Below are 27,621 nucleotides of genomic sequence, written 5' to 3'. Positions count from 1 at the left end.
TTAGTAGAACTCACCTGATATAAGGAGCAAAAGATTACCCTATTTAATGACACAGATAAGGGAGGCAAACAGAAGCACTTAATTCCCATAAGCATCTCTTGCCTTTGTCTCAGCCTGATTTTCATGCCTGGATTATGCTAGCACCGTTAATCTTTGTGTCTGTGACTAACTCCTGGGTTTTTATGTTAGTGACCTGATTCTGCACTAACACGCTCCTCCCCATTCGGTGAAGCTCCCCATGTGATCTATTCTTCCCCCTAAATAAAGTTGAAAAATTTGGCTGCGCTCAGCGAGTGCTGCTGAGGGTGAGTGGAGTGGTTCCACCCTCCCCGCAGCTGCAGCACAAGTACGGCGCCCGTTCAGCTGCTCTGCTGTAAGGAACGAGGGGCACGAGAGCACCCAGGCAGCAGGGGCTCGGGAACCTCCCCTGTCAGGCTCCAGCTTCATGCCGCTCCTGGCGCTCCCCCTCTGAAAGTAGCCCAGCAGGCTGAGGAAGATGTGGACGGAGAAGGTGAGTGCTGCATGGCTATGATAAATCCTTTGTGCGGAACCGGAGTCTCGTTAGAAAGAGGAGGGAGGAGGGAGCAGGCGTTGCAATCTTTTTTAAAATGAACAAAGTCAAAAGCCATTATGCAGAAGGCGTGTGAGCCCCTTTCAGAGGGAATCCAGATAATGAGCTGTTTTCCCGATAAAGCTGATTTTCCCATTATGGGGTGCAAAACACGGCAGCAATAAAAGCCTGAGCAATAAAACTGCCCGCTGCAGACATGCCTCTTGCCTGGCTGGGCAGGCAGGTGCCTTGGAGAGCAGCTGCATCCGGCTCAGCCCTCCGCAGCCTCCCACCGGACAGCACGGTGCGGTGCTTGGCACGTGGGGCCGGCACGGTGCGGCACCCGGTGCACAGGGCTGGCACAGCACGGCCGGTACCCAAGCGTGAAGGGTTGGCATGGCACGGCACCGCGGTACCGGCATGCGGAGCTGGCACGGCACAGCACTGTGCAGCACAGCATCCAGGGCTGCAGGAGCACAGCTCAAGACCCCCAGCCTCTTTGTTCACCTACAGCCCCAGGAGCCCCAGCTCTTTGCTCACCTACAAGATGTGCCCACTCCTTGCCCTCCATGCCCACACCGGGTCAGTACGTCTTGCTGTGCACGCAGACCAAACCCTGCAACCCACACAAAGGGGTCCCCCTCAGTGCCCTGCATGCCCTCCCACTCACAGCTAAAGCACTGCACTCACTGCCTCTAATGTGTTACCTCAAATGCATTTCACATAACTTGCCCCCAGTTCAGGATGTGATTTCAAGCTAAAACAAAAGCCAATCTACACTAATAAGCATTGAGTGCCTAAAGGAAGTCTTTATTCCCTTTTCCCCCACTGCCTACTCTTTTAGGGTCAGTGCAGGGACCAGCTGACCACACGCTGGCTCTTTTTGCCCAAAAGACTGTGCTTTAATTCTGGGAAAGGGGAGAAGAGGGCAACAGAGAAGAAAGGTGCTCACTGCTTACCTAGAACTCTCAATTTCAACAGAGACTGTCCCAGACCGTGTCATGGGGAAATAAATGTGATCTTATTCCAGAAATGTACGAAGTAGCTGCATCACAAATGACATTCATCACTCCCCCTCTATCCCACTCTGCTTCCTCCCACCCTTTAACTTGGTATTTCTCTTGCACAATTTTAAAGATAAAATCCCCAGACTACTGAATATGCTGTAGTCCTAGACTAGAGCTATCCATCAAGAACAGGCACACTGGCTGGAAGGGAAAGAGTTTTCTTTTTAAATGACTTGGATGAACATTTGAATGTTCAAACAATCTCCTGCTCTTCGGTACATTTAAAAAAATGTTATCCCTGCGGGAGTTTCAATCTTGGCAGATTTTACAGAAAGGCTGTAAAGTGTCCCATCCGTAATTGCATTCCTTACCAGCAGTAGGGAAGCAGAAAAAAATGAGAAGATTAAAAAAGGAGGCAAGAGAGGGATAAAAAATAAACAGATTTCATTTGTTCATCTTCTTTTCACAACCAATTAGCCCAGAATCAGAATCTTCCTTCACCTGCAAAGAAAATGAGGCTGTAATGAAAAGGCTACTGATTGTCTTCAAATCCTATTTTACAAAGCTTCTTAGGATTTTATTCATTTGAATTCAGCCCTAAACTGCTTTCAAGTTTTCACTTATGCTGGGATGCAAAAGAACAGTCAAACAATCTACTTGGACCTGGACTGGTAAGTATTTGCTCTGACTCAAAAAAAATGTAAAACAGAGCATAAGAACAAATTGATCCCAGGAACAGACAAATAGAAAAATCACAGAGTTGAAGCATCAGTGTGGACTAAGGAATTGTTTGTACTTCAAGATTTGTGTTTTCGCATAATAATATTTAAAATACAGACTATTGGAAGAATTTACAGGCTGCCTAAGTCCTAAGTCACAGGCTGTAATTGCCCTGAGTTTTGAAGGGTGTTTGGGAAGAACAGGGAAGAATGTTGTGCAAAAGAAATGAATACCAACTAAATTAGAAAAAAAGTAACCACAAAAAAAAATCTCAAAGGGAAAATAAAGCACATTTTTATAGGATACATTTTACAGCTGGCAATAGAGGATTGCTCCTTTATAAGGAAAACCAGAGGGTGGCTTATCTGGAAAATCCATCCTCTGAGAAGAGGAATGTTGTGTGCTGTCTTGAGAAAAGAAATCTTGACGTAGGTTTCTCTGCATTTTAAAAAACTAGTTCTAAATGAACATCACAAAGGAACAGATCTGCTCAACTGTGTAGAGAACAGTACTATGATACAGCAATGTTTTTCAAATTCAAACCCAAAAAAATACACTCCAACACGTTCCCCAGATACAAGCACTTGAAAGGTCTAAGAGACCGTGTATGTCTCTTCCCAATATGTTTTATTGCAGCATTCATAAGCCTCAGTCAGCATGCCAATTGGGAGCTTTTAATACTCAGTTTCAAAGCTACCCTAAAAAAGTTATACTAAGATTTGATCGATCAGGATGATAAACTTTCTTTACACCATTATATAGATGAAGCAAGTATATCTAGCTAGCACTGATTTGAGATGGGAATTTGTCAAGTATTCCGTCTACAGCATGATTTAGTTGCAGTTTCTTAATGGTAACAGGCATCAGTAGCTTCCACAAGGATTTGAATTGTGCAGGCACAAAAAGCAGTATTTGCAAAAACATGCAGTTACGAGAAGGCTGTAATCACACCTGAACAGCTACTGGCATTTATCAAATCACAGTTATACTAAATGAGTGTGTTACACTATCATGAGGAGTCAGTAATCAAACCAGTGGGATAAGTATCAATTTCAGAGAGAGTTTAAGTCTTACGAGTCTGTTGCTTCAATTGCCCTACTCTTCAGCAATTACTTAATTAAAATTAAAACCTTTAAAAAAAAAAGCAGAAGTGGCTCCATATGGGTTCTTATAAACTGCATGCCCTAGAAAATAATATGTTACATTTACAGTCCACATTAAGCATAGACACCTGCCCACGTCAGTTGTTCTGGAATAACTCAAAAGCAAACGTCTTAAGCAGAGCTTACAGCCTGCAGCTTCCATCCAAATCAGCAGAGGCTGTTTTGCTCAGCATCTCTCAGTGCAGAGGTAAGATGGTATCAGGATCTGCACTAAAGTTGTTTTTGTCATACACAGTCTATCCCTCAAAGTTACCAAAGCCTTTTGCAGCTTTAAGAAGAATCAGAATCCCAATAGACATAATTCCTTTTACAGGAACAAGATTAAACCTTCTGCTGATTTACAGATCTGATCAATGCTGGAATGATGTAATGCAAGTGCTTCCAAAACTTATAATCTTTTCCTCTTCTTGCATTGGTAAGGAGGAAACTTCAAAACAAAACCATAAGATAGTCAAGAAAACTTACACTGTATTCCAAAGTACAATGAAGACAGAGCAGGCTGAACAACTGTTAAAAGCAGAGTTTTCTTGCTCACTAGGATAAAAACTGGGTAAAGCATTGTAAAAGATAGGGGCAGAAGTTTATACCCTTAATTAAAAAACAGACTGACTTGTTTAAATTTGCATTTGAGTTGCCTGTTATCTCACTGCACGTAATAGTAAGGGTATCACGCAAATTAAGATTCTGAGGAATGATTCAGTGTAGAAATCTAATATAGATCAATTTTGGATTTTGTTTTTAGATTTACAAGGAAGACAAACAAACAGAAAAAAAAGGTTGTTTCATTTTAGGATCACTCCAATAAATCTATGGTGCTTAACTCTTACAAATCCAGCGATGTGTTATAAACACACCTGAAGTATGCTGCTGTGCTGTAGCAACCCAATCTTTATTATTTAAGCCCATACCCTAAGTGCACAGAACCTACTGGGAATTATGAACTCTAGCTGGCTCTCAGCTAAAATCTGATCAGACTTGAAACCTCAAGATTTCCAAATGTATTTTAAGCATCCAAAGATAGACAGTTTTGTACTACTATGTATAAGCATTTTGAAAATCAAAGAATCATACAGTGGCTTAAGTTGGAGAGAACCTTGAAAATCATCTAGTTCGTATCCCCTGCCACAGGGGGATATACCATATCAGTCTACGCAGTTGCCCAGGTCCCCATCCAGCCTGCCTTAAATGCCTCCAGGCATGGGGCACCCACAGCTTCCCTGGGCAGCAGTGCCAGTGCTTCAATACCTTCTGAATAAACTTCTCCCTAACATCTTACCTAAATTTCACATCTTTTACTTCTAAGTCATTCCTCTTGTCCAATTAGATAGTGTAAAAAGTGTCAAATGTCTACGGCGGTCTTTATTTACATACTTAAAATACCCATTAAATCTGTCCCTTGTTCTTATATAAAAGTTTATAGATGATGCAATGAAAAATAAGTAGCAACTTACTGCTACACGTCACTTTCTGAAGCCCTTCCTCCCTTCTGCTGTTCTCCCATTCCTTCCTCCCTCATCTCTGCTTTCATTTGCTGTCACTCCCACTCCAGCTTTCATCTGCAGTTTTGTGCACAAGTGTATTAGTAGATGCCTTGCTACACTTGCTCTGAAGGAGGAGAAAAGAATCATTTACATATCAGGTTTAGTATATGACGGATACATTTCATACAAATGTTTTCACATCAAAAAGATGCAAATATGGAGAGAGGAAGTACAATCTTCTGTAATGCAATAAAAACAGAAGATAGAATTTGAAAGGCAGCAGAAAATTTACAAGTTGAAGGCAGAAAGAAAGCAAGCCTAAGACTACATTAAAAAGCCAATTCTTATTAAAGATGATATAAATGCTAGAAGGAATTCAGCATTTAATTTGAAAATGCTGTGTATGCTTGAGTACATGAAAGAGACGCACAAGATAGAAACCAAAGATTCTCCTCCTCCTAGAATCAAAGAGATTTTTGATATTAATTCAGAAGGAGTAAGTTTATAGTTTCAGGTCAGTGATCTTTGAAAAGATGTTTTTGTGTTCACTTGAGAACAGTATCATAAAATCGCCTCACTTTCTACTGGTTTACATGTGCTTATCAACCTTTCTTCCTCTGTGAATAAAACCAAAAAGTCACAGGAAAGAAATCTGAGTTAACCTAAAGATTAACAATTGGCTTCCTGTTAAAACAACAAAACTACAGTACCTCACTTAAAATTTCTGGTCCTCATTCTTTCAATGAAGCTGATGATTTCAGATGTTCACAGAATGCAGTCATTCCTTCAGCTGAAACAAAGAATCAGAAAACAGAGTTATCCTAACAGGAAAAAGAGAAAAAATCATTGGCAACTAAAACTCCATACAAGTGCAAGTCTGAGTCTGACCTCCAAATGAGCATTTTGATTTTATGTGCTTTTAAGGATTCAGTATAAGTTCTCATTATTATTTCCATTAAAAACACTAGTGACAACATTATTCACTACCAAATCACTTTCAAACAGAGAGGTAAGTTTTGCCCACATAAAATGGCAAGGATTCTCAGTGAAATAAAAAAAAAGCTGATGATCAACATTCTTACTTCTTTTCATAATTCAGCATTTGACAGACACCAATAACCACAAGAACATTTGAGATTAATTTGTCACTAATTTGCCCTTTGTTTCTCCCCTGTAAGTTGCACGTAACTTTCAGAATCAAACTTGGAAAACCAAACGAAAGACAACGGCTGTCTCGTGGACATTACAAAATGAGGAGCAAATTTTGTCCTGAGCTTATACCAATTTTTGCTTTACTTCAGATATTAGCTTGCTAAAACATAAAGATATGAAAATATGAGCCACAGTACCAAAGCCCATGTCTAGGTAAGGACAAATACATGTATTTAGCTTACAGATATTTTAATATGCTTTCATTAAAAGCATTAAAAGTTTGTTCAAACAAACCCAGTTCACTGTTCCAGGCCAGTTCCAGGCCAAAAATCACTTTTTTTTTCTTTTGTAAATACCTGAACCATTCTAACATATGCTATTAAATGTTAATGGAAATTCCTGAGATACTAGTTTGCATATTTATAATTCTCAGACAAAACAAACTGTAGACTTATGACTCACACATGCAAACAACCCAACAACGTAAGAACAATTTATTCTCTATTTGAATTAAATCAGAGCATAGATACTGAAGAATGTTTTGGGTATTTTTTTAATGGAAAGTTCCCTCAAGAGAACATGCAGACAATGAGTCTTCAGTTGATGGAAACTTGAAACATGCATTCAGTGTGTGTTGTACTTACTACAACAACTACAGATGATGTGAACAGTCCTCTCTAAACTTAAGCATAATGCTAGAGGTTTGACTCTTTTTCAGAAACCAAAATCTCAGATGCTGTAATCTAAGCTATGCTATGACGTTTACCACTGCTGCCACTGTTGTCTCTCCAGTGCTGTGTAGAAGTGAATAATCATCTCCACAGGTTGCTGGAGATGCTCTTTATAATGCATCTCGGGGTGTCACTGAGCATGCAGCTGCCTCATGTTTAGCTAGGTATCCACCAGAACCCCAGGTCCTGCTCTGCAAAACTGCTTCCTAGCTGGGTGGCCATCAATGCACACTTTGCATAACGTTATTCCTCTCCAGGATCATGTCTTCGCATTTCCCCTTGTTATACTTTATGTTATTTCCCCTCTACTCATTTCTCCAGCCTCACCATGCCCCAGTCTTCACAATTTTCCCAGCCCTTACTAGTTTAGGACTCTTCCAATTCAATTAGTAGAGGGAGAAGGCCTGCAGCCAGTACAAGTGAAGATTAAAGACTCCTCTTACATTTGCAAGATTTTGAAGAAGTTATACCAGACATACAAACTATCATGTTATTCAATCATTGTTCAAAACAGATGACAACATCACAACAGCTAGTAAGTTCAAACCAGTTTGGGCAGTGTGCTGGCTTGAAAGAAATCCTACTTCCCACCTCCCTGTGGTTCTTGCATGCATGACATGGATTAAAAAAATGGATTAAAATGGATTTTAAAAGCTCAGGTTTTCATCCCTGTATTTTTTTTCTGCTTCAGGTACAGCACAACATTGCAGAGTGTGAGGCTCTGAATGACACTAGAGCCTTCAATGGGAGAAAACTATAATAATATCAAAGAATGAGGTAAAGCAGTCTTTGACCCCAACAAGCTTAAAAGCAAAATAAACACAAAAAGAGAGCATCATAATATTACCCCCTGAGCTGGAAGATAGGGAGCAAAATAAACCCCTCATAATTCTAGAGGAAACAGTTAGCAACCTGCTACTCTACCTGGACTGTCACAAGTCCATAGGGCCAGATGGGATCCACTCAAGGGTGCTAAAGTAGCTGAAAGAAGTGGTTGCCAAGACAATCCTAGTCAACTGGGGAGGTTCCAGAAAACTAGGCCAACGTGATGCCTGACTACATAAATCTTTGAAAGAAGGAACTACAGACCTGTCAGCCTGACCTCAGTGTTGGGGAAGGTCATGGAGCAGATATCTTGAATGATATGACAAAGCACGCGTGATCCAGAAGATCAGGTCTAGCCAGCATGGATTCATGAAAGGCAGGTCCTGCTTGAACACCCTCCTCTCCTTCTATGACCATGTGGGGCAGAGTGACTGGCAAACTGCATGGAGAAGGACAGCCAGCTGAACAGGAGCCAGAAGTGTGCCCAAGTGGCCACGAATGCCAATGGCATTCCAGTTTGTATTAGAAACAGTGCAGCCAGCAGGAACAGGGAGGTAACTGTACCCTTGTACGCAGCTCTGGTGAGGCCACATCTCAAGTACTGTGTTCAGTACTGGGCCCCTCACTACAAGAAAACCATTGAGGCCCTGGAGCATGTCCAGAGAAGGGCAATGAAGCTGTCTGGAGCACAGATGTAGTGCAGTGGCTAAGGAAGCTGGGATTGTTTAGTCAGGACAAGAGAAGGCTCAGGGGAGACCTTACCACTCCCTACAGCTCTCTGAAAGGAGGTTGTGGGGGTGGGGAGGATCAGCTTCTTTTCTCAGGTAACTAGTGATAGAACAGGTAATGGCCTCAAATTGCACTGGAGAGGTTAAAGTTGGATATCAGGAAGATTCTCAGAAGGACTGGAGAGGCACTGGAACAGGCTGCCTAGGGAGGCAGTAGAGTAACCATTGCCAGAAGTTTTCAAGAAACGTGTAGATACAGCACCAAGGGACAGGATTAGTGAAAATGGCTTGACAGTTGGACCAGAATGATCTTAGAGGTCTTTTCCAACCTTAATGATTTTGTATTACTGGCAGATACTGATTGATTTGGTCACAGTCACTCAGGGCACAAAACTGAACCCTTAGTCAATATGTTTTGAAGAAGGGATTTGTCCATGAAAGCAGCCTCCTCCTCCCCAAATGCAGGTTAGCCCCAAGTAATACTTTGCACACCATAACAATCAAAGCATTTTTGTTTTGTTTTTGAAGATGTGTATCTGAATCTGAAATGGAATTACAGTTAACATCCAGTCACATCTCTGGAACAGTACTATGCAATACCTGATGTCTAATGACTTTACTTCTTCCCTGTAGGAATCTGATAGCTGTGGATACAGATGAGATGAAACACAGGTTCAGGCAAGTACATCATCATCTGATTTTCATTAGTGCTGAGACATTCCACCCTCCTGGACTTCTGTGTAGGTGGTGGACACAGCTACTTCATAAAACAAGGGCATTTACTCAGTTTCTTATTTTCTTACTATTTCTTCAGGCTACCTGAGAAAGCTGCTGAATACATAACAAGGTAGCACTAAAATATTCTATTGCTCATAATCTCCTTATATACCCCTTGTCAGTAATACAACATGTAGACATTCATTAAAGTTATGGTCTGTTGCACTTGTTTTCTTAAATGAAAAACTTTCAATCAGCTTTACAAACACGTATTTTTTGTCCTAAAGAACAGTATAATCTGGCTGTTAAACCTTCTTTAAAATCAGCATTTATTTTTGACTGTGTGAACATATTGTTCCAAACTGGCAAGAACTGCTCATTTGCATCTTTTAACATCAACAGAATACTAATTTATAGTAAACAGTCTTTATTACTAACAAGAATGCGCTGCTGAAAACACTGCTAATTAGTAAAAGAGACCCTCAGTTCTCTGCTAGCCAGAGTGGGATGAGCCACAGATTTTTGATAAAGAGGATGAATTACAATTGCATCCTATCAAACAGAGCATCTCCAAACAGTTAGGCTACACAATCTTTGAAACCTAATTTGAAACCTAATTTTGGCCTCAAAGCATTTGGGAATGGGGTGGAGGGGGTTTAGAACAATCTGTTATTTGAAATAAATAGCGTTGAAAGTGCTTACAGCTCCTCAAATTAAAATAACCTCAGCCAAACCTACTGTCCTGAGCCAAAGCAGAAACCAATAAGAATGGGTCAGCTTTATTCCCCATCAGGTTTAATTTTAAAGACGAGAACTACAATGAGGGGCTGAGGGCAGACAATGTAAACCCCTCCTTGTACCAGCTCTTTTAACTTCAGAAGTGCTCAGATGAATATATATATTTCAGGATTTGTCACACATAGCATGTATCAAAGCCAACCAACTTAAATGTAAGTGAAATTGTGTCAGAATTATTAATTCAGTGCCTGTAGGGGAGTTCACCTCTTTAGTAATCCTATGTCATTTTTTTACCTAGGTCATCTTTCTAGATTCCAGATTTGCAGTCAGTGAGGACATCTCCTAAACTCCAGTATACCAAGGACAAAATTCCCAAACCAAAATCCTCTCTGGACAAGCCAAGTGTGCGAGCAAATATCAAAGAAGAGGGAAAAATAATATAAAAAAAACCTGTTCATTAACATCAGAGCTGTTTTGCAGCTGATTTTGTTAATGCCTATGATGTTAGCAGAACCAAGCCTGCCCCTCAGCAAAAAAATCTGCCTTTGATTTCACATTCTCTTAGGAATACTTGGGGAAAAAAAAAAAACCCTCACTGTACAAACGTGCAAGATACACTTGTTGCAGACCTTGTGGGTTGGGTTTTTTTGTTGTTGTTTTTTTTTTAAGCCTGAGGATAAGCTCTGCCACCACAACGTTTCTGGAAAACTAAGTCATTTTCTTCAATTACCTGTTTAAAAAAAACAAAGGATCACAAACTGGCAGTCAAGCAAGCAGCTTCCCCCTCACCTCTCAATAAAAAAAGAGAGCAGTGCACAAAGGTTTCTGTCTTCAGAACTCTGGATATAGATGACCTTTTCTGTTAGCTTTGTGACACTTACTGTTATTCCCACACTATCTGACTTCCAAAACAAACAAAACTTCTGAGCCTCATCTAGGCCTGGAGAACCTGAGGAGAAAACTGTCTTATGAATGTCACAGGTGACAAGGGAACCATAGTTCGTGCTTCTTCAGAAATTTGGACTGAGTGAGAAAAGCTACTGAATCCCAATGAGGCCCAAGTTCAAAGAAGTTGCTGTACCCACACTTTTGGCCTCAACAGAATATGAGAACTTTGCGAAATTAAACACAACAAGAGACACTGAAAATAAGGAGCTAGAGGGGTCCCTCTCATCTACTATTGCACTGATAGTAGTGCTGATTATTATTTTCTCTTTGATAATGACATCCCTAGTAACCTACTGTTTTCACAAGTGGAAACTCAGAGATAAAAAGCTGCAGAAAGCACAAGAGGAATATCAGAAAGACCACGAAAGGAGCATTTTTCAAAGCACGCCTGGACTTGTTTCATAGAAAAAAAGAAAAAAGGATCCAACAAAATATTGTTGCATTACCTAGAAATAATAAAAAGAATGGCAACTATGAAATTTCCAAGCAAATATATCCTTCTTTTATCTCATTTATAAGAGTTGTTAGCAGTTTGGAGATTTCCTACGGCTTTATTATATATATTTATATATTTAGTCTCATTTGTGCAAAGTAAAACCAACACAAACGTGTATTTTTAATCTCTATTGTATTACTAATACAGAAAGTTGAACTCTGCCACTCCTGTCTTTTCAAAAATCCATCGGCCCACAGAAGGCAAAAGGTCAGATTTTGGTTAATGCTAGCAACACAGCCAATACAAATCAATGGAATTGTGTTGCCTTGCACTCATCCAATCATCCACCTGAAGATTTTGAAATCCAGTTGTAACCTTAAGTAAACTAGATTCACAGATATTCAGCAAGCAACAGCCTGGCCCCGCAAGCCTATAACTGGAGAACTTTGCCTTCAGTGACAGATGCATGCAGGCTCAAGCCCTGAGTTTGCTTGCAAGTGGTCAGTCAGTGTTTTCTTTCATTGATCATTCAGTGCTGAGAGGTGCTAGAGGCATTCCAACCACAAGTGGATTAAGGACATCCAAAGTTAATGGAACCTATCTTATCAAGAGCAAGCCTAACATAACTCTTTTTTTCAATTGGGCTTGTAATTATTTTTAAACCAACTATACAATGGTGTGTTTCTATTTTCATAGCCTGCAAAATGTCTCAGAAAAATGACAGCTCTATTGTGAGTAGCATATAAGTAATATTTTCTAACAAAGTGGTGGATGTAATACTAATATATGTAATTGTTTTAACAAGTATAAAACATGTACAATTACAAACAAAATCCGTGCTCAAGTATACAGCTTGCTTGCAATTACCACTGATGCTGTATGTATTTTTAAACAAGCTATAATACTGTGATGATGCTGTAAACTTCTGTAGGCAAAAAAATGTTCTATTTAAAAATGTCAAGATGAAGGATGTAAATGTTCTTAAAGTGCTATCAACTAAAGATATGAATTTTCACAGAATATTCTAAAGGGATCTGTTACATGCTACAGATATACTTTACAACGTATTTATGGATCACACGCTAATCTATGTGAGAACAAACAGTACTATTTTATTACAAAATAAATGAATAAATAAGCAAAGGATATCCATGCCCATAAGCTGGATAATTTATTTCTGTTTTAAAAGGTATTTTGACCAATTCTATAGACCCCTCAAATGACAGGAGTTGGTACCTCACTGACAGAAGGAAACACTCCCCCTCGTTTCCCAGCCTCTCCCCACACAGATCACATTGCTGCTGGTGCAGGCAAGAGCTCCAGAATCAGCTGCATGGCAAAAAGGAACAGTTAGCTGGTTGCATAAAAACACTGCTAGCTTAGTATCTGTAGGATTTATATATACTCACAAATCCATTTATACTTCTTCTAAACAGTGGCATTTAGAACACTAACTGTTGCATGCAGTTACAATTTGCAGGTATTATACCTTTGTTTTTATTGAGTGAAGACAAAGTTATTTTCTGAAAATCATAATGAAGAGTAAAAAAATCACAATTTGGAGAACACATGTATATTTCAAAATGCTTTAAATATACATAGCTATAAGCACTCTTCCTGACACCTACATATATGATTTAAAGTAACTGCACAGAAAGTAATAGTTCAGATTTTTCCTGAAGAACGTGGGTACTGTGTCACTGAACAGCACTGTAGTGAGACATGATCCTTTCCAACAGCAACCTGCCCTCAATGGCACCAGATCAAAGTTTCTGTCAAGCTCCCAGTATGAACAAAAGGGTTTCAGACCCTCTTCTTGGAACCTGATCAAATTGGTTGTGCTTAAAAAACAAGAAATTCTTGAAGAAATTCTTGTCATGCAACAGAATTATGACTGAGATGGATTTACGAAAAGGCAGTGGTCCCCAGGGAGCCTGAAGCACTTCATTTTCTAATACAGCTTTAAAGATGCAAGATTAATGTAAGGATTACAGGGGCTGTGGAACCGGGTCCCACCTACTCCACACAGCCCTGCCCAACAAGGGATATGATGACCTCCCAGCTTCAAACATCCAGTGTCTATGTATTTCACAGTGCTGTGGTTTAACTGGCAGGTGACTGAAGCACACAGGTCTCTGGAAATCCATATCCAGGCAAGTTAATTACAATGAAGCTTCATTTCTATTCCATGAGTGCTAGTAAATTATCATGAGTGAGATGGCAGTTTGTCCTTGGGGAGAAACAAGTATGAAGTCCCATGCCCCAACAGAAGTTGGGAACAAGACCACAGAATGACTGAGCTTGGATGCCAGCTTCAGCTTTCCTACAGAGAAACACGAGGAGAGTGAAAGTGGTAATCATACTGCCAAAGTCCACAAGAAACTGACTTCAATGGGAATTTGAGGAACATTATTTTATCCATACAGGCAATAGTACAGAACAACAACATGAAATCAGCATATCTATAACAAAACAATGCATATATGAAAAACCCTTCCAAGATAGTGCAAAGTTCAGAGATAATCTATTCTACATCACCAATAATTTCTTAGATGACATAACACAACTATGTATACCATCAAAGCTAGAAAGCAAGAGATCCAGAACTTCTAGCAGTAGGCAGATTAATTTCTTGCAGTACTACACCTGTTTAACACATAAATCACCCTTGATCCAACATTACTCTTTTTATGCCCCAGCAAGTACCAACAAGGGATTCTGTACATTACATATTAATAAATATTTATTGGAACACAGTTTAGTTTTACAGTGTTTCTCTGGATCAAAACAGAAATCTACTGCTGAGGATGGTGCAAGAGAGGAAGCTCTCAGACAAGAGACGATTTACTTTTGTTGTTTTCTATTGGCCACCACGTCAGAGTTTTTGGATCACAACTCTCAAACACTAAAGGATTATGAAATAAATTGAGATATCCAGATCATTCATTCCATTTCATGTCCTTAAGTAGCTGCTACAGGAAAACACAAGAGAAGCATTCAGTCAATGAGTCAAAGGAAATAACTGCAGTGAGCAGTAGGAAAAGGCAAGCAAAAGACATAAGCAATACAGGCTTTGACTTTTTCAGAGGAGCTACTCGAGCTGCCTTTGTGACATTTATGCAGAGACCAGTACAGCCTGTGAGATGGGAATGTGAGCATTGTTTTACAGACATAATTGTTGTCAGACACCAAGCCCAAATAGTTAATGCATAACTCACGTAACAATGCATTTACAGAAAGGTTTGAGGAAAGAGTTGGACAGAAATATTTCAGTATTCCCATAAAAAGATCTATATACTGAAAGCAAAACACCAAAATGTCTTTTTTTCCCCTAAAGAAATAATCAGCCCATCTTTAAGAGTCTCAAAATTCTTTTTGTAAGGGCTGAAAGATGTTTTCACTGGCAACAACAACAACAAAAAAATCACATTTTCAAATAATTATTCCTGATTACCAGTTCTATATATGTGACAGCCCTCATGAGAATCTACATAGATTACTGTGGAATACTTTTGCCTATGCAGATCACCAGAGACTTCAAAAGACTCAAGAGAAACAAGGAGTGTAGTCCAAAGCTAAATAAGGAGCAGAGATGGTGTATATAAAATGAATAGGCTTAAAAGATTAGAAGGTAGGAGATTTAAGGGATTCAATCATTTCTAAGGATCAGAGAGTAATATGAAAAACCAAGCAGGAACTTGCTCATTACGTATGTAGCTATATAACCTGCAGTGACAATTTAAAAATTAAAGCCACCTTTCAGGGAATATTCAGTGGACTACAAAACCCACTGGCTTACAGGAAACCAGAACAAACCACAAAGGAAGCAATGAGGACTAGCTTTGAAGAATTTAGGGTTGCATTATGTATTCACTTGGGGTTCAATCTGCTCAGGGTCAATTCATTCAAGGCAGGTTTTTAAGCACCAAAATGCAGGTATCTGCTAACATAGGTGGGTCTATCTAACTATAGCCTAGCATTTCTTTTCAGGCTCTTCACTGGCTTCTGGGAAATGAAAACAAAAGGCTGAACTCTTAAAAACAATACAAGCATATTTAAGAAAATAATTAAAAGGATATAAAATACAAAGTAACTGCAGTAGTACATATTCATGTCCTAAAATGGTGGTGTTTTGTTTTTTTTTTTTAAAGTGAAATGTTATCCTGTTTTTCTCATTAAGCAACTGAACTATTAAGCAGCAATATCCTTTATGCACTCAGTTTATAGATAAGGATATTCCTTCAAGATTTTCACAGCCTTCAAGAGATCTAAGTACATAGAAACCAGAAAACCAGAGACTGATGAGAGTCAGTAACTGTGACTCATGAAAGTCCAATGGCCACAAGGTCACTGGATGAGCAATACAATGAGCTCTTGCTGTCAGCAATAATCAGAAAGCTGAGGTGCACCCAAGAACAGCAAGTATCTTTTTAGGCTACAATGCAGATAATGATTTTGTTGTCTAACCCATTGAGCTCCCCAGCCATTTTATTTGGATGCATACTAAATACTCAAGTTTCATCCAGTACATTCTTTGAAAGATAGTCTTTGCCATCTTGAAAACCATTGCAAAATTACAACAAATTCCAAAGTATATTAAAAAACTGCCAAAAATATTATTTGATACCTTACGCAATTTTAAACTTATATTTTCTCCTCCTAGACACCTAACCTAGACAGGTTCTATGATTAATTTATTATCATTTGTCCTGTTGGCATCCTCAGTGTTACAGATTAATTTCTGTTATAGCCTCATTATTTCAGTTCTATAAATACCAAATTTCATTTTACTTCTTTCTACAGTTACTTTGCAACCTGCTTTTTCTCCTTCATTTGGGACTCTCACTTCTAATTTAACACAAGTCAGTAGGCAAAGATTGAGCTGAAACCCAATAATTACACCTCCCTGCTCTAGAAAACAGAATCATTTTTCTTATGGACGGAAGCTGTTCTGATATCCCAGAAGCAATCCTAACAAAAAAATTGTAATAATAAAACAAAAAAAAACCCTCATGACTTGTCAGACTACTAAGAGAAAACGCTGGCTTTCATAATTTGAAAAGCCAACCTAGCTGGATTACAATACAGTATTTGTATTTGAGGAAGTGTAAAGTTGAATCATAACCCAGACTTCAGCACACTGGGTATATCTGGTTCCACCTGCAAGAACATTAAACCTTCACCCAATTCATCACTGACAAAACAAGTTACATCCGCAATAGCTGGCATTCAGTATGTGGCTGCCCACAGAAGACTTTTCAAGTACTTTATGTCCTTGAGTTTTGTTTACTACTTTCAGGCTTTAAGTTTTCTGACCTTTGCCTTTCAGCTTTTGCCATAAGTTCCTGGGATCCTCTGAAAGTTTAGGAAAGCTTCTGAGTGTTTCTCCTATAAGCGTGAGCACATCCTGAAATAAAAGAGGGACATGAAAATTATTAGGTTTTGGATTCCAGTCATTTGTCATGTACTTGTATCATAGGTCTGCCACTGGAAACTATATCCAGTCCCTCAAAAGCAACTAGGTAGGCTGTATCCATCATCACAATTTTGCTGGATTTTTAAAGCATCTTGTTTAAAAACTTCGTTGAACAATGTGGCCAGTGATCTGGCCCATACAGCACACAAGCAGAAAGCAATGCTGGTCACTAGAGACCACACTTCTACCTTCTGTGGATGGCTGCCAACATAGATGACAAAGAGCTCGATAGTACTGCAGAGCTCATACATTACACTGGCTGCTCCCCAGTGGTTTCTTCCCCAGGGATGTGAAGGAAAAAAAATCTGCTGCCCTTTTCAGAGAAGGAAAAAAAGTGCAAAAAATGAAGCCTGACTTGAGACTGAAGTTCTCAAATTTCAGCTACAGATAAAATGGATGCAAAAAAAATAATAATCAGGAGGCCAGCATTATTAGGAAAAAATGGAATGTGTGGTACAGTCCACTAATTCGCAATCTGCTCACACACACAGAAAGAAGTTTTGGAGCTCCAGAGAGCCATTTCTATCCTTTGCTCAGAAACAACTTGCTTTCAGTTTCACTCTGTATCAAGAAGTGTTAGAACTCTTCCTTGAGAAAGAGTATCCTGAAGAATAGCAGGGAATTCCGTAAATTCCAGCTTACATTATAGAAAATCCTTCTGGAATAGATTGTCTAACTATTACGCATGAATCTATGTTAGCATTGAGAAGATAATACTTTAAAGAAGTTTCACCACATCTGTAGAAAACGGTAAAGATCTGGCATTTCCAGACTCTGCAGAAACACAGAACTCTCAGAGGTATGTGGCTGTGGCATGTTATACAAAGTATTTCTGAAAAGATAACAGAAGACTTGCTGCAAAGCAATGTTTTCCCCTCCAGCTTTCAAAGTTCCCACAAATTTTTAATTAGGCCTTACTTTTTTCCTCTACCATATTCAGTTGGGAAGAAGTGACAGTCACCTGGCAAAACTAAGTCAATTTTGAGAAAAAACAAAAACATACACCACCAGAAAGAAAAAAAAAAAATCAATATGCACAGGCACGTACAAAAGCAAAAGCTCTACTCTAAAGCTGATATCACTGCAACTTAGAACAATAAACACTTGGGAACACACAAAGCAAGTAAACCTATGCTTCTGTGAATAGTGTAATGGGAAAACTTTGGTGTTCAGACTGTATCTTTGCAGAAAGTCAAATTCTCTTCTCTTCAAACTCATTTTCCCAGTGTTATCATATGCAAGCGACAAAAAAAAAGAAAACAAAAAATCACATACCTGTCATGGTTAAGAAAAAGCCTTAGAAGCAGACTCTAAGGAGCAAGCTGCCTCAGCCTCCATAAAATCCACTGCACATTGCAGTATCTTATTCAACAATTCTTAAGGCAAAGGATTTGGAGAAAGACTAGAATGGGAAGAGCTAACTCCTACATCATTTTGTTATTTGTGATTTTGTTTTGGACAGTCCATCAGAAAAACCGCAAGGAACTAATCAAAATGTACCCAAAACACTTCCAGGACATCATGAAAAAGACCTTCAGCTTATATAAATCAAGCAAGCTTAAATTACTTGATCAGCATGCTAGCCTCATGGCTTCATAACAACATGAAGCCAAGTTCCATTCCGAACTGTACTGCATTCAGATCAATTTGATTACATTACTATAAATTAGGGCAAAATCTGGCTTAAGAATTCTTTAGTTTTACTAAGTATAAAAGTGTTACTAAAATAAACTGATACACTTGCTTACTCTGGAGTAAATTTGTTCTTCCAATTTTTCCCGGAGTAGAGCTCTTTCCATTAGTATCTTCTTCTGTCTGAGAAAAGCAGTTTTGGCTAGCTCTGCCTTCTTCTTCTTACAGTCAGGGCACACTGAAGATCTGTGCACTTGAGCTTCTGTCACCTGAGGGATGAGACTTTGATGCAATGAGCAGTGTCTGTCCCAGCAAGATGGCTACTCCATTAAAAATAATAAAAATACAGATACAGACAGCATCTAAAGATGAATATTTTCTTTTGTAGGCAGCTGTAAATAATTACATAGTCTTTGTCACTGTGTCATCTTGATAAGCCTGTCTGAATGCTTTCACACTAAATATATTTGCTTTTCCTTATGTATTGCTCTCTCAAGCACTGATAACATAGACAGCTTCATTTAAAATTATCTGTATCTCAGAACCACAGTACCAAATTGTACTGCACTAGTTCTTCTGTAACAGGAAAACTTTCCCTGACACTTGAGGCTGTGTAAATAGTACTATAATAGTAAAAAAAAAAAAAAGTTATGATTGCAAATTAACACATCTGTGAGCAGTTATACCAACAAAATGCTGTAAGTAGCATAAGTCATGGGTGGATGCTCATTATGAACTTCAATTTCACCAGTGTAATCTCTGCATACTTTGTTAGTGTCAAATACATTAGGAGAACCATCAGCCATTAGTTACTCCTGATTGATGAGTAATTAAGGTTCCAGAGAGCTAGTCTGTGCATGATATCCAGCCTTCCACAACAGCTAATATATTAATTCCTGAAGGCTCAATTAAGTTAAATGAATGTGTTTTATCCCATGTTTTCAGCAAGCTGAGAGTACAAAGACTTGATCGTCACAACTGAGTAACAGCAATTGTTAATCAGCAGTAATTCCACCATATGCAACAGCCTGTCTGTAGCAAAGATGTTGTTGAGTACCCATGTTGATAATAAACATAAGGCCTTAAATACAAGCCATAGAGGTTACGATTATCTCAAATTTTAAGAGGAAAATAAATTCTGAATCAATTGGTTCAAACATCTACATGCAACTCTAAAGCAGAATACAAACAAAATTCTATTAGCAGTTTTCTTTGCAAAAATAAATGGTACTAATTTCTTAGGTTATTCTTCATGAAACCTTGAGCATATTTAATAACATTACACAAATCCAATATGTTTATGAATTATCAATAATTTTTATCTGATTTTATTTACACAGATTCCATCTTGTTACATAGGCCTAATACATTACTACAAGAGCAGTGGAATCAGTCCCACGTCTCAAGCCTCTGTATTCTTACTCTTGATTTCTCCTCCTCTGCATAAAAATGCTGTTACGTGGTGGTAAACACAGAAGTAGACATAGCAATCAAATTTACTTTTCTTAGAAAATGCATTATTACACTGTAATACAAATGAAAAGGCAACAAGAATTCTACAGAATGGTGGGTTGGTTAGTGCTGATAGAATAGAAGAATGTAAGTTGCTTATTTATATTGGTTGAGATTTCAGCAGGTAGCATCAAAGAATCATTATGCCAGAACTGACAGATACTATCCTGCTCACCCAGCTAACAGAGGAATATGTCAGTCATTTTTGCAATGCTGTATGGCAACAGATTAAAACCAGCACATGATAGAATGAAAGTAAAATTAATGACCATAATTGCCATTCAAAATTTTGTTTTGTTTTGTTTTAATCAGAAACACTTTGGCAAATACAGACATTCTGTACCAATTTCAAGCAAGGCACAGGCATTTGCCAAGCCCAGATTTATGAGTAAAGGCATCTGTAGGTGATGACTGCTATAAGCACATATTCCAATCCATCTACATGCACAAAGTGAGAATGCCAGTATTGCTGGCCAAATACTACCAGCCTCAACCCTCTGGGCAGACACAGAGTTGAAGAGTTGTGTCAGAATGCCTACCTGACAGAGGGGGGAAAATATATTGAGCTGGTGAAAAAGAAAAGCACATCAAATTGTATAAAGATTATGTAAATGATTATTAATAATGGAACTGATTCTATCGGACATGCTTTAATTTTCAATATTACTAATATCTAACGGGAAGAAAGCTGGGGGCAGGGGGTGGCTTGTGCCTTTTGAAATACTTTTAATACTAGAGTTAACAAGACTACAAAATATAGCAATATACAAAATACTTCTATAAATAAATAACGAGTGCAAATGTAACCAGAATACAAGGCTTCTAGGGCATACCATGGACTGCAGTAACTGATCATCCCAGTCTCAGTCAATAACAAATCACCACCACTGTTCCATCACACACAGTACCTGTTTAATGGTCTCCCGGAAGTTTTTCAGACGAATTCTGTTCATTAGCTGATGGGGAACAATGCAGTTCAAGTCACTCGCCTCTGATGCCTTTGATGTGAATCCACGCTGCTGCTTTCTTGAATTGCCACCACTTGCCTGCTTAGAGATCAGCTCCTGCAGCACCCTCCTTATCTTAATGATGCAAAAAGACTGGAGAGCATCCAGTTCTTCCTCTGATAACTCAGTAGTTTCTGTCAACAAAATGAAGTGTCAATTATTACAACAGAGGAAGAGAATTACTGGTCTTCTATCCGTGCAACCTCATATTATCTATTTAATAAAAAACAAACCAAATGTCAAGCCTGGAAGCAATGACTGTAATAACAGTAATAACAATTTAAACCAGAATCTGGATAACAACTGCAGGCACTTACATAACAGATGCCTCTGAATAGTCTCTAAAGAGAAAAGATAAGAACCCTAAAGATTTATACCACTTAATGATACTGCATAAAGTTATTAGTAAATCTAGTACTACTTTTCAAGTACTGAATCAGAAGCTATTGCAGTAACTCTGAAGAACAATTCAAACAACCCATAGTTCTGTTGGGTTTTTTGTTTGCTTGGTTTTTCCAAGGAAATGCAATTACATTAAAAGTATTTTCCTCTCAGGCTTCAACGATCCTTTAAGAAACTTTTATATGACCTTGTTTAAACAAGATCTTTCACTCTTATCTCCTCCCTTGCCAATGACACGTAATAATAAACTTAAACAGATTACATTTCAGATGGGCATCCAAGGATGGATTTAAAACTTCACACAGTGCTTTGAGGGAGATTTTCCACTTATTTAAACAGAGCCAATCAATACAGACAACCAACACGAGTAAGCTTTTTGATGTTGCAATTTCATTATTTCATGAGCTTAAGCATGTAACGACGCTGGGCTGTATTACATGGTCTTCAGAGATTCCATTTTTTCAACTATTTAAAGAGGGGATTCTGCTTCTCTACCGTTATAACACTAATTTTGTTTTTTTTTTAATGCAATTTCTGAAGCCCAGTGAAACACTTGACTGTCTATAATGAAAAGAGAAGCAAGGGAACCAAACAAATACAGTAATCATTACTAGAAGTCTGATGGATGCCTCTGCATATAGCTAATGCTAACACAGTACTCCCTTTTCAGAGCTGCACTCTGACAGCCAAAAAGAAGGCAGACAATAACAACTCCATATGTGGTTTGTTTTGACTTAAGTACTCAAATGGAGAGCTTACCACTTAGGCAATCTTTCCTTATTACATGTTTCACTCATTGTCAGTAATTTCTCTTAAATTCAATTTTACTTCTTCTGGACAAGCACTGCGTATTTCAGGGTGCTTCTTTGATAACCAGTACATTGTCACTAAACTCCTTAAATGTATTGGCATACTGTACTTAAATGTACTGTGGCATAACCATAACACAAATCTTTACAACGATGAACAACGTAAACATAAAACACTTCCTAAATATGCTGTGATTAATGGCACCTGAGGCAGGCAAACCACTGCAGTGGAATTTCGTAAGGAAACCAGACACGTCTTCAGAAATGCAGCCAATCCTTACGAAGATTAAGTGGATCCACAGTTAAGACTAAGCAAAGCAGAAATCAGTAAGCTTTGCCTTATGGACATGGAAAATGTGTGATTTAAGTGCAGCTGTCACAGTTCAAAAATCAATCATCATACAGCAGTTTATTCCTCCTTACAAACTGGTATATCGAAATCACTGAAGACACAGTGATACTTCATAGATGGATGAATAAGAATACTGGTACTGTAAAATGCAATTTAATATTTTTTTTTCCTTGGGTAGGATTATGAAAGTTTGCACAGGTAAACACCACCAGACTGTTTTCCTTGCAAAACCATGTAAGACATGCATTGGTATTTGGTTTAACTACATTAAAAAATAGATACATATTCACACAGATCAAATTAAAAAAATGAAAGCATTACTGTGATGGTAAAAAAAAAAAAAGAACAAATCAATTAAAAATACTAAGTTGAGAACTTTAATGCAAAAGTAAAATACATGGGGTCTGCTGAATACTCTGTGACAATTTAATACCAGACTAACTCATTCAGTGAAGTTTCTTCTGACACGTCGAAGTGCACTTGAATGAAGAACTGGTTTCTAATAATGCACACGTTAATTGTGTGCTGCCAGGCATCCACCCATTTGCTCATAGACACCTACAGACATCAGAAGAGACACTAGGAAAGAGAAGAGGAAGTTTTAAACTTTATCAGTAAGTAAACTTCAAAAGAATAGAAGTGTTCAAAGATCTAGGACTACAATTTTACGGAAATAAGAACCAGAAGTGGTAAGAGAAGTAAGCACACAGTTAAATTCAGGGAGAAGAAGAAAAAAGAAGACATTTAACTGCATAATAACTATTTAGACTTTCAGATTTTCTTCTAGGTAAAAGAGGTTTGCCTGTTCTTTTGCTGAAGGAAGTGAGATTTATGCAACAGGACCTATGTTGAAACTAGTTGGTTTTCAGTTCCATTTCTTGTCTTTCTCTCTTTTCCATCTTTGGACTAGACATGCTTGAATGCTCAATCTCCATTTGTGGTGGCAAATTTAAATGTCATTGTATATCTGTCTATAGAGAATACCTGCCAGTGCCAATTACTGTTCCAGAAGCATGCTTTGCTGATGCTTCATTGCCCCAAGTCGTGCATTCCATACCATCTTCCTTGGAGGATAAGGAAGGGATAGGTGTTAAGAAGAACAAAACCAGACACCAGAACAGACATCAACCATGTATGTGATGAGAACCATGTATCACACGGACACAGGCTAACAAAGCACAGACTGTTTAGAAAGTAAAGCACAAACTGAACCAACAAGCTGCTCTGATAAAAGCAGCAGACAGTATCTCACCAGTGGAGATAAAATAATCTCCACATCTACATTATAAAACCGGGCACGTGCCTTATAACTAAATGACCTACATAGATTTTTACTTTCTGTATGCAACTACATTTTTAAGGGTAAGATTTTAAAACTACAGAAGTGATGGAGGGAAAAAAAAAAAAAAAGGAAATCTACTGTTTTCCTGGCTTTCCTTTATCTCTGATGTCTAATTTTGATTAAATAGAAAAAACTTAGAGCATAATAATAACAATATGCCTACCATCTTCTACTATAAGAAGAAAAAAATGTGGAATGGATAAAGGAGAGATAATTGTGAAAGTCAGTAACTGATTACTACTCAGTAGGATCGACAAGATAACATTTTCATAATTACCTAAATTGCATTCATACAATTGAGTATAGCAATTCAGATTAACACACTGATGGCCCAATCAGCAAACGTAAGTTTCAAAAGATTTGTTCAGATAGTATAACACTGATAATAAGCCATCTGATAAACCAAGCTATTTAACAGAAATATGAATTCAAAGCCAACTATGTTCTCCAGCACGGTGCAGGATATCCTCAGTTTCCACTCAACAATCATTACAAGAGACAACAAAAAAAATCTCACAGAATTCATATTTCTCAGGAGAAACTCTCTCCCAGTTCCCACATGGATGTTGCAGGTTGGAATTTCCCCATTTGGCCTGTATCAATGCTATTTTACTACTGAATAGTAAAGCTTTCTAACAGATTGGTGGATGAAAAGATAGAACTCTGAAACCCCAGGGCCTGAGCCTGCTGGAGTCCCACACCTTGTGCATATAACCAAGCAGGAAGATTAAGTGCCAACAAACACAGGATTAAAAACGAGCCAGCAAAGACTAATGGGTACCTGCTCCCTCCTGCAAACACAATAGTTAGAGCTTCCTCAATTTTTATAGGCAAGTACTACTACTTTAATAAATACTTTTAGTGAACTACTATTTGCTGAGCCAATTTAAATACTAGGACATTTGGAAGTTAGTACACGAAGCACACACAAACTAGATCTAGATTCCAGAAATAGCTGGGCAACTGGAAAAAGTGAATACAGAAAAACAAATCCTTATGTTTCCCTCAGTGCACCCACCTGCACACACATGCCAGCACCTTTCACCCGAACACCACAAACTGCAGGTATTTGTATCTACCCTGGACTTTCTTACCTTTACATTTCCCAGGGTTGATACCAGTACCATAATAAGCAGAGCAGTTTAAGTTGTCAAAATTGACCGACATCCTGCATTTCAGTATTTCAGCCACAGAGCTGTCTAATTCTGCTCAAACTTTTCTGTACCTCTAAATAACGTGCACTAACAACCAAAACTCTTACTCTAGCTGGCAGCAGTACAGTGGTAACACTGCATAAAAAAAACCAACAAGCAAAGCACTTAACACACACACCTTACAAGCTAACGGAAGTGTGAATCTCTCAATAGGAGCAAAAGCCAGGCTGCTAAAAAGCCCCACCTGAACTTTCAGACATACCTGAACCAAAGAACTGTTGGTTTCCTGTAGTAAATATCAAAGATGCTTAACTGTCTTCAGAATAATTGAGAGACTTGGAGACTTAGAAGAATAGAGTGAGGCTTTTTGTGATGCATTTTTCCAATAATTAGTTGCTACACAACTGAGGTAAAGGTCCAAGGAAGAAGAAGAGAAAGCAACAGTTACAATAAAAACTTCCTCACTTCTCCTGATGCAAGCATCAAGGTTTTTCTCTTTTAAGCCATAAATAAATCTAGCAAAAACAAGACTCATGTTCCAGGGCATTCCTATATGCAAAACAAGATTTTCCTCATTTAACTGTATCAGTAGTATGACATAAAAATTCTTGCTTTATTACCCATAGATGAATTCAAAAGTGACATGCATATTCAGTGCATACATCATTCATTTTCTAAATTGACAGAGGGGAATTAACTGTGCAGCAGCCTAGCTCTAGGAGATCTCATTTTCTATTATGCTTTAAATGACACCAAGTTGATAAAATAATAAGGGGCTCAGAGCCCACTGAGTGCTGAATTAAGCCAAAGATGAGAAGACATCCATAGGCATCAGCATACAGAAGTTGCTGTGCTTATTCTGTGTGTATGTTAGCTGTGTACTTTTTTTCTAATAAAAGCAGACTCTTAAATATCAATGATGATAAGTTTGGGGATAACCTGTCCACTGCATGCCAACATTGCTTTCATATGAATGAAGCCTAAGCATGAACCTTCTTATTGACAGAATTAGGAAGCACGTTGTACCCAAAGTGCTTAACTACTTAGATGATCAGGGATAGCACAGACAGAGAGCAATGCATCATTTTACACATCACCTTGAGCTAAAAGACTCAGCGAGCAGCCTGCCTATACCTACCCACAGCCCATAAGCTGAAGACAGAACGTTTCTTTGAGCAGCATTCAGAGGATGAAGTCTTGCCAATCAATCTTCAAGGAAAACCCTGTAGAGATCTAAAACATTCTTAACGCTACATTGCTGTTTATAATTTGTTCAATGAGTCTGAGTTCAGCAGGTTCTCTTCAGTTTTGCTATCAATCAGATGATCATGAGACTCTGATGTATTTTAGGAAGATTATCTCAGCATAGCTCACCAGGAGAGGCCTCACTACTAAAAATAATGTACATTACTTGTCTTGACTCCATGAAGAAACACAATAATAGAAAGATAAAAGCTGAAGATGACTTAGGAACTCATAACACTGACTCACCACGGTTGTGAATGAGCTATGCAATTAAGAGAAGTGTAAGAATGATCTTAGGGCACGCTCCCCTATGGTGTACAGGGAGTTTCAGGATGCTTCTACACAAGCGCAACGTCACAGAGTACCTAGACCTGGTTTATCAGTCTTAGAGCAGACCTCCAAAACTTTTGATATTTTTCCCTACATACATGCAAAGGAAGATACCCTGCTTCAATTATTTTTCTTGCTCAACTACAACTTTCTTGCTCTTTTTTTTTTTTAATTAAAAATAGTATCTCTGACCCACTTTTTAGAGAGATTTGAGCAGTACTTCCATCCCACCATCTGCTCTCACATTTCCTTGCATAACCAGTGCATGCAAAAAGCCTCTTTCTTTCCTCTCTTCCCCACTCCTCCACACACTACATCATTGTGTTGGCTGAAGTTGTTCCATTGTTCTTGCCAAAGCTGGTGCCCTGCTGCCTCCTGCAGCTTAGAAAAGGAACTCTGAGGGCTCTCTGTGAGTAATTTTATTTTATTATGTTGGCCCACAACATCAATAGGAAGATATTGGTGGTATGGCAATAGAGGTTGAACCTTCCCAATATTCCATCACATTCTGTTACTGTGTGACAGATGGCAGCAGAGGGGCAGTCTGACAGAATGGCATCTGACATGGAAGTGCATATGAAACCAAGGTGTGTCACTGAATTCCTCTGTGGAAAAAAACTGCACTCACTGACATTCACTGATGCTTGCTGAACATTTACAAAGACCAAACAGAGGATGTCAACACAGTGGGGAGTGGATGCTTCATTTCAGCAGTAGCAACACAAAGACAGTCATGCATAACTTGACACCACGAAATAAAGAGCATCACAATTAGCTCGCCTCCATGAATTAGCTAATGCTGGTGACTATGCTGAAAAACCGTTTGGTAGCTGAAAATTTGCTCTATTACATAGTGTTATTGTGTTCTTTGTATCTGCTGTCATTTCCATGGACATAAATAGGAGGCATTACTTTAGGAGCAACTTATGTAAAACATAGCAAACCAGCAATTCAATAATTAACACAGGTGAAATGTTTTCACCCTGCAGATCATCTGTTTTGAAAGCATGTTTATTTTTACTGAGAAAACACACCCCAGTACCTATACAGCTGGAGAGGGGAAAAAAACAGTCCAGTAAAATTGAGATTTTACAGTTAAAAGTTATCCCTGTTTTAAATTTCTGCAGATTTATCCACACCTTGTAATAACACATGAACAGTAAA

General features: G+C 38.5%; 1 protein-coding gene and 1 long non-coding RNA gene across 22 annotated transcripts in view; one reads left to right on the top strand and one right to left on the bottom strand.

Annotated features, from left to right (window-relative positions):
- The window catches only part of C14H8orf48 (chromosome 14 C8orf48 homolog), a 91,291-nt gene that overhangs the window by 58,979 nt on the left and 4,691 nt on the right, over window positions 1-27,621 (bottom strand). For 15 of the 21 annotated variants that reach the window (XR_016471029.1, XR_016471035.1, XR_016471027.1 and 12 more), the window contains exons 4-9: window positions 20,725-20,957; window positions 18,421-18,573; window positions 16,513-16,603; window positions 12,433-12,525; window positions 5,632-5,711; window positions 4,892-5,045 (exon numbers count right to left, since the gene is read on the bottom strand). Coding sequence is in view for 3 of the 21 variants with exons in the window: in XM_090150181.1 (XP_090006307.1) it covers window positions 12,434-12,525; window positions 16,513-16,603; window positions 18,421-18,573; window positions 20,725-20,957 (569 nt within the window). In the remaining 18 variants the exon portion in view is untranslated. Of the gene's footprint in view, window positions 1-1,986; window positions 2,059-4,891; window positions 5,046-5,631; window positions 5,712-12,415; window positions 12,526-16,512; window positions 16,604-18,420; window positions 18,574-20,724; window positions 20,958-27,621 lie in introns of those variants that run through there. The other 6 variants (XR_016471044.1, XM_090150182.1, XR_016471041.1 and 3 more) reach the window with 5 other exon arrangements.
- Window positions 252-10,362, top strand: LOC149915998 (uncharacterized). The gene is made up of 3 exons (XR_016471045.1): window positions 252-511; window positions 8,991-9,035; window positions 10,111-10,362. It is a non-coding gene; the product is annotated as an uncharacterized LOC149915998 (long non-coding RNA).

Source organism: Phasianus colchicus, chromosome 14 (genome assembly GCF_987193195.1).
Source record: "Phasianus colchicus chromosome 14, bPhaCol1.hap1.1, whole genome shotgun sequence".
Taxonomy (NCBI): domain Eukaryota; kingdom Metazoa; phylum Chordata; class Aves; order Galliformes; family Phasianidae; genus Phasianus; species Phasianus colchicus.
Note: the sequence above shows the minus strand (reverse complement) of the source record. Positions and strands in the feature narration are given on the sequence as shown.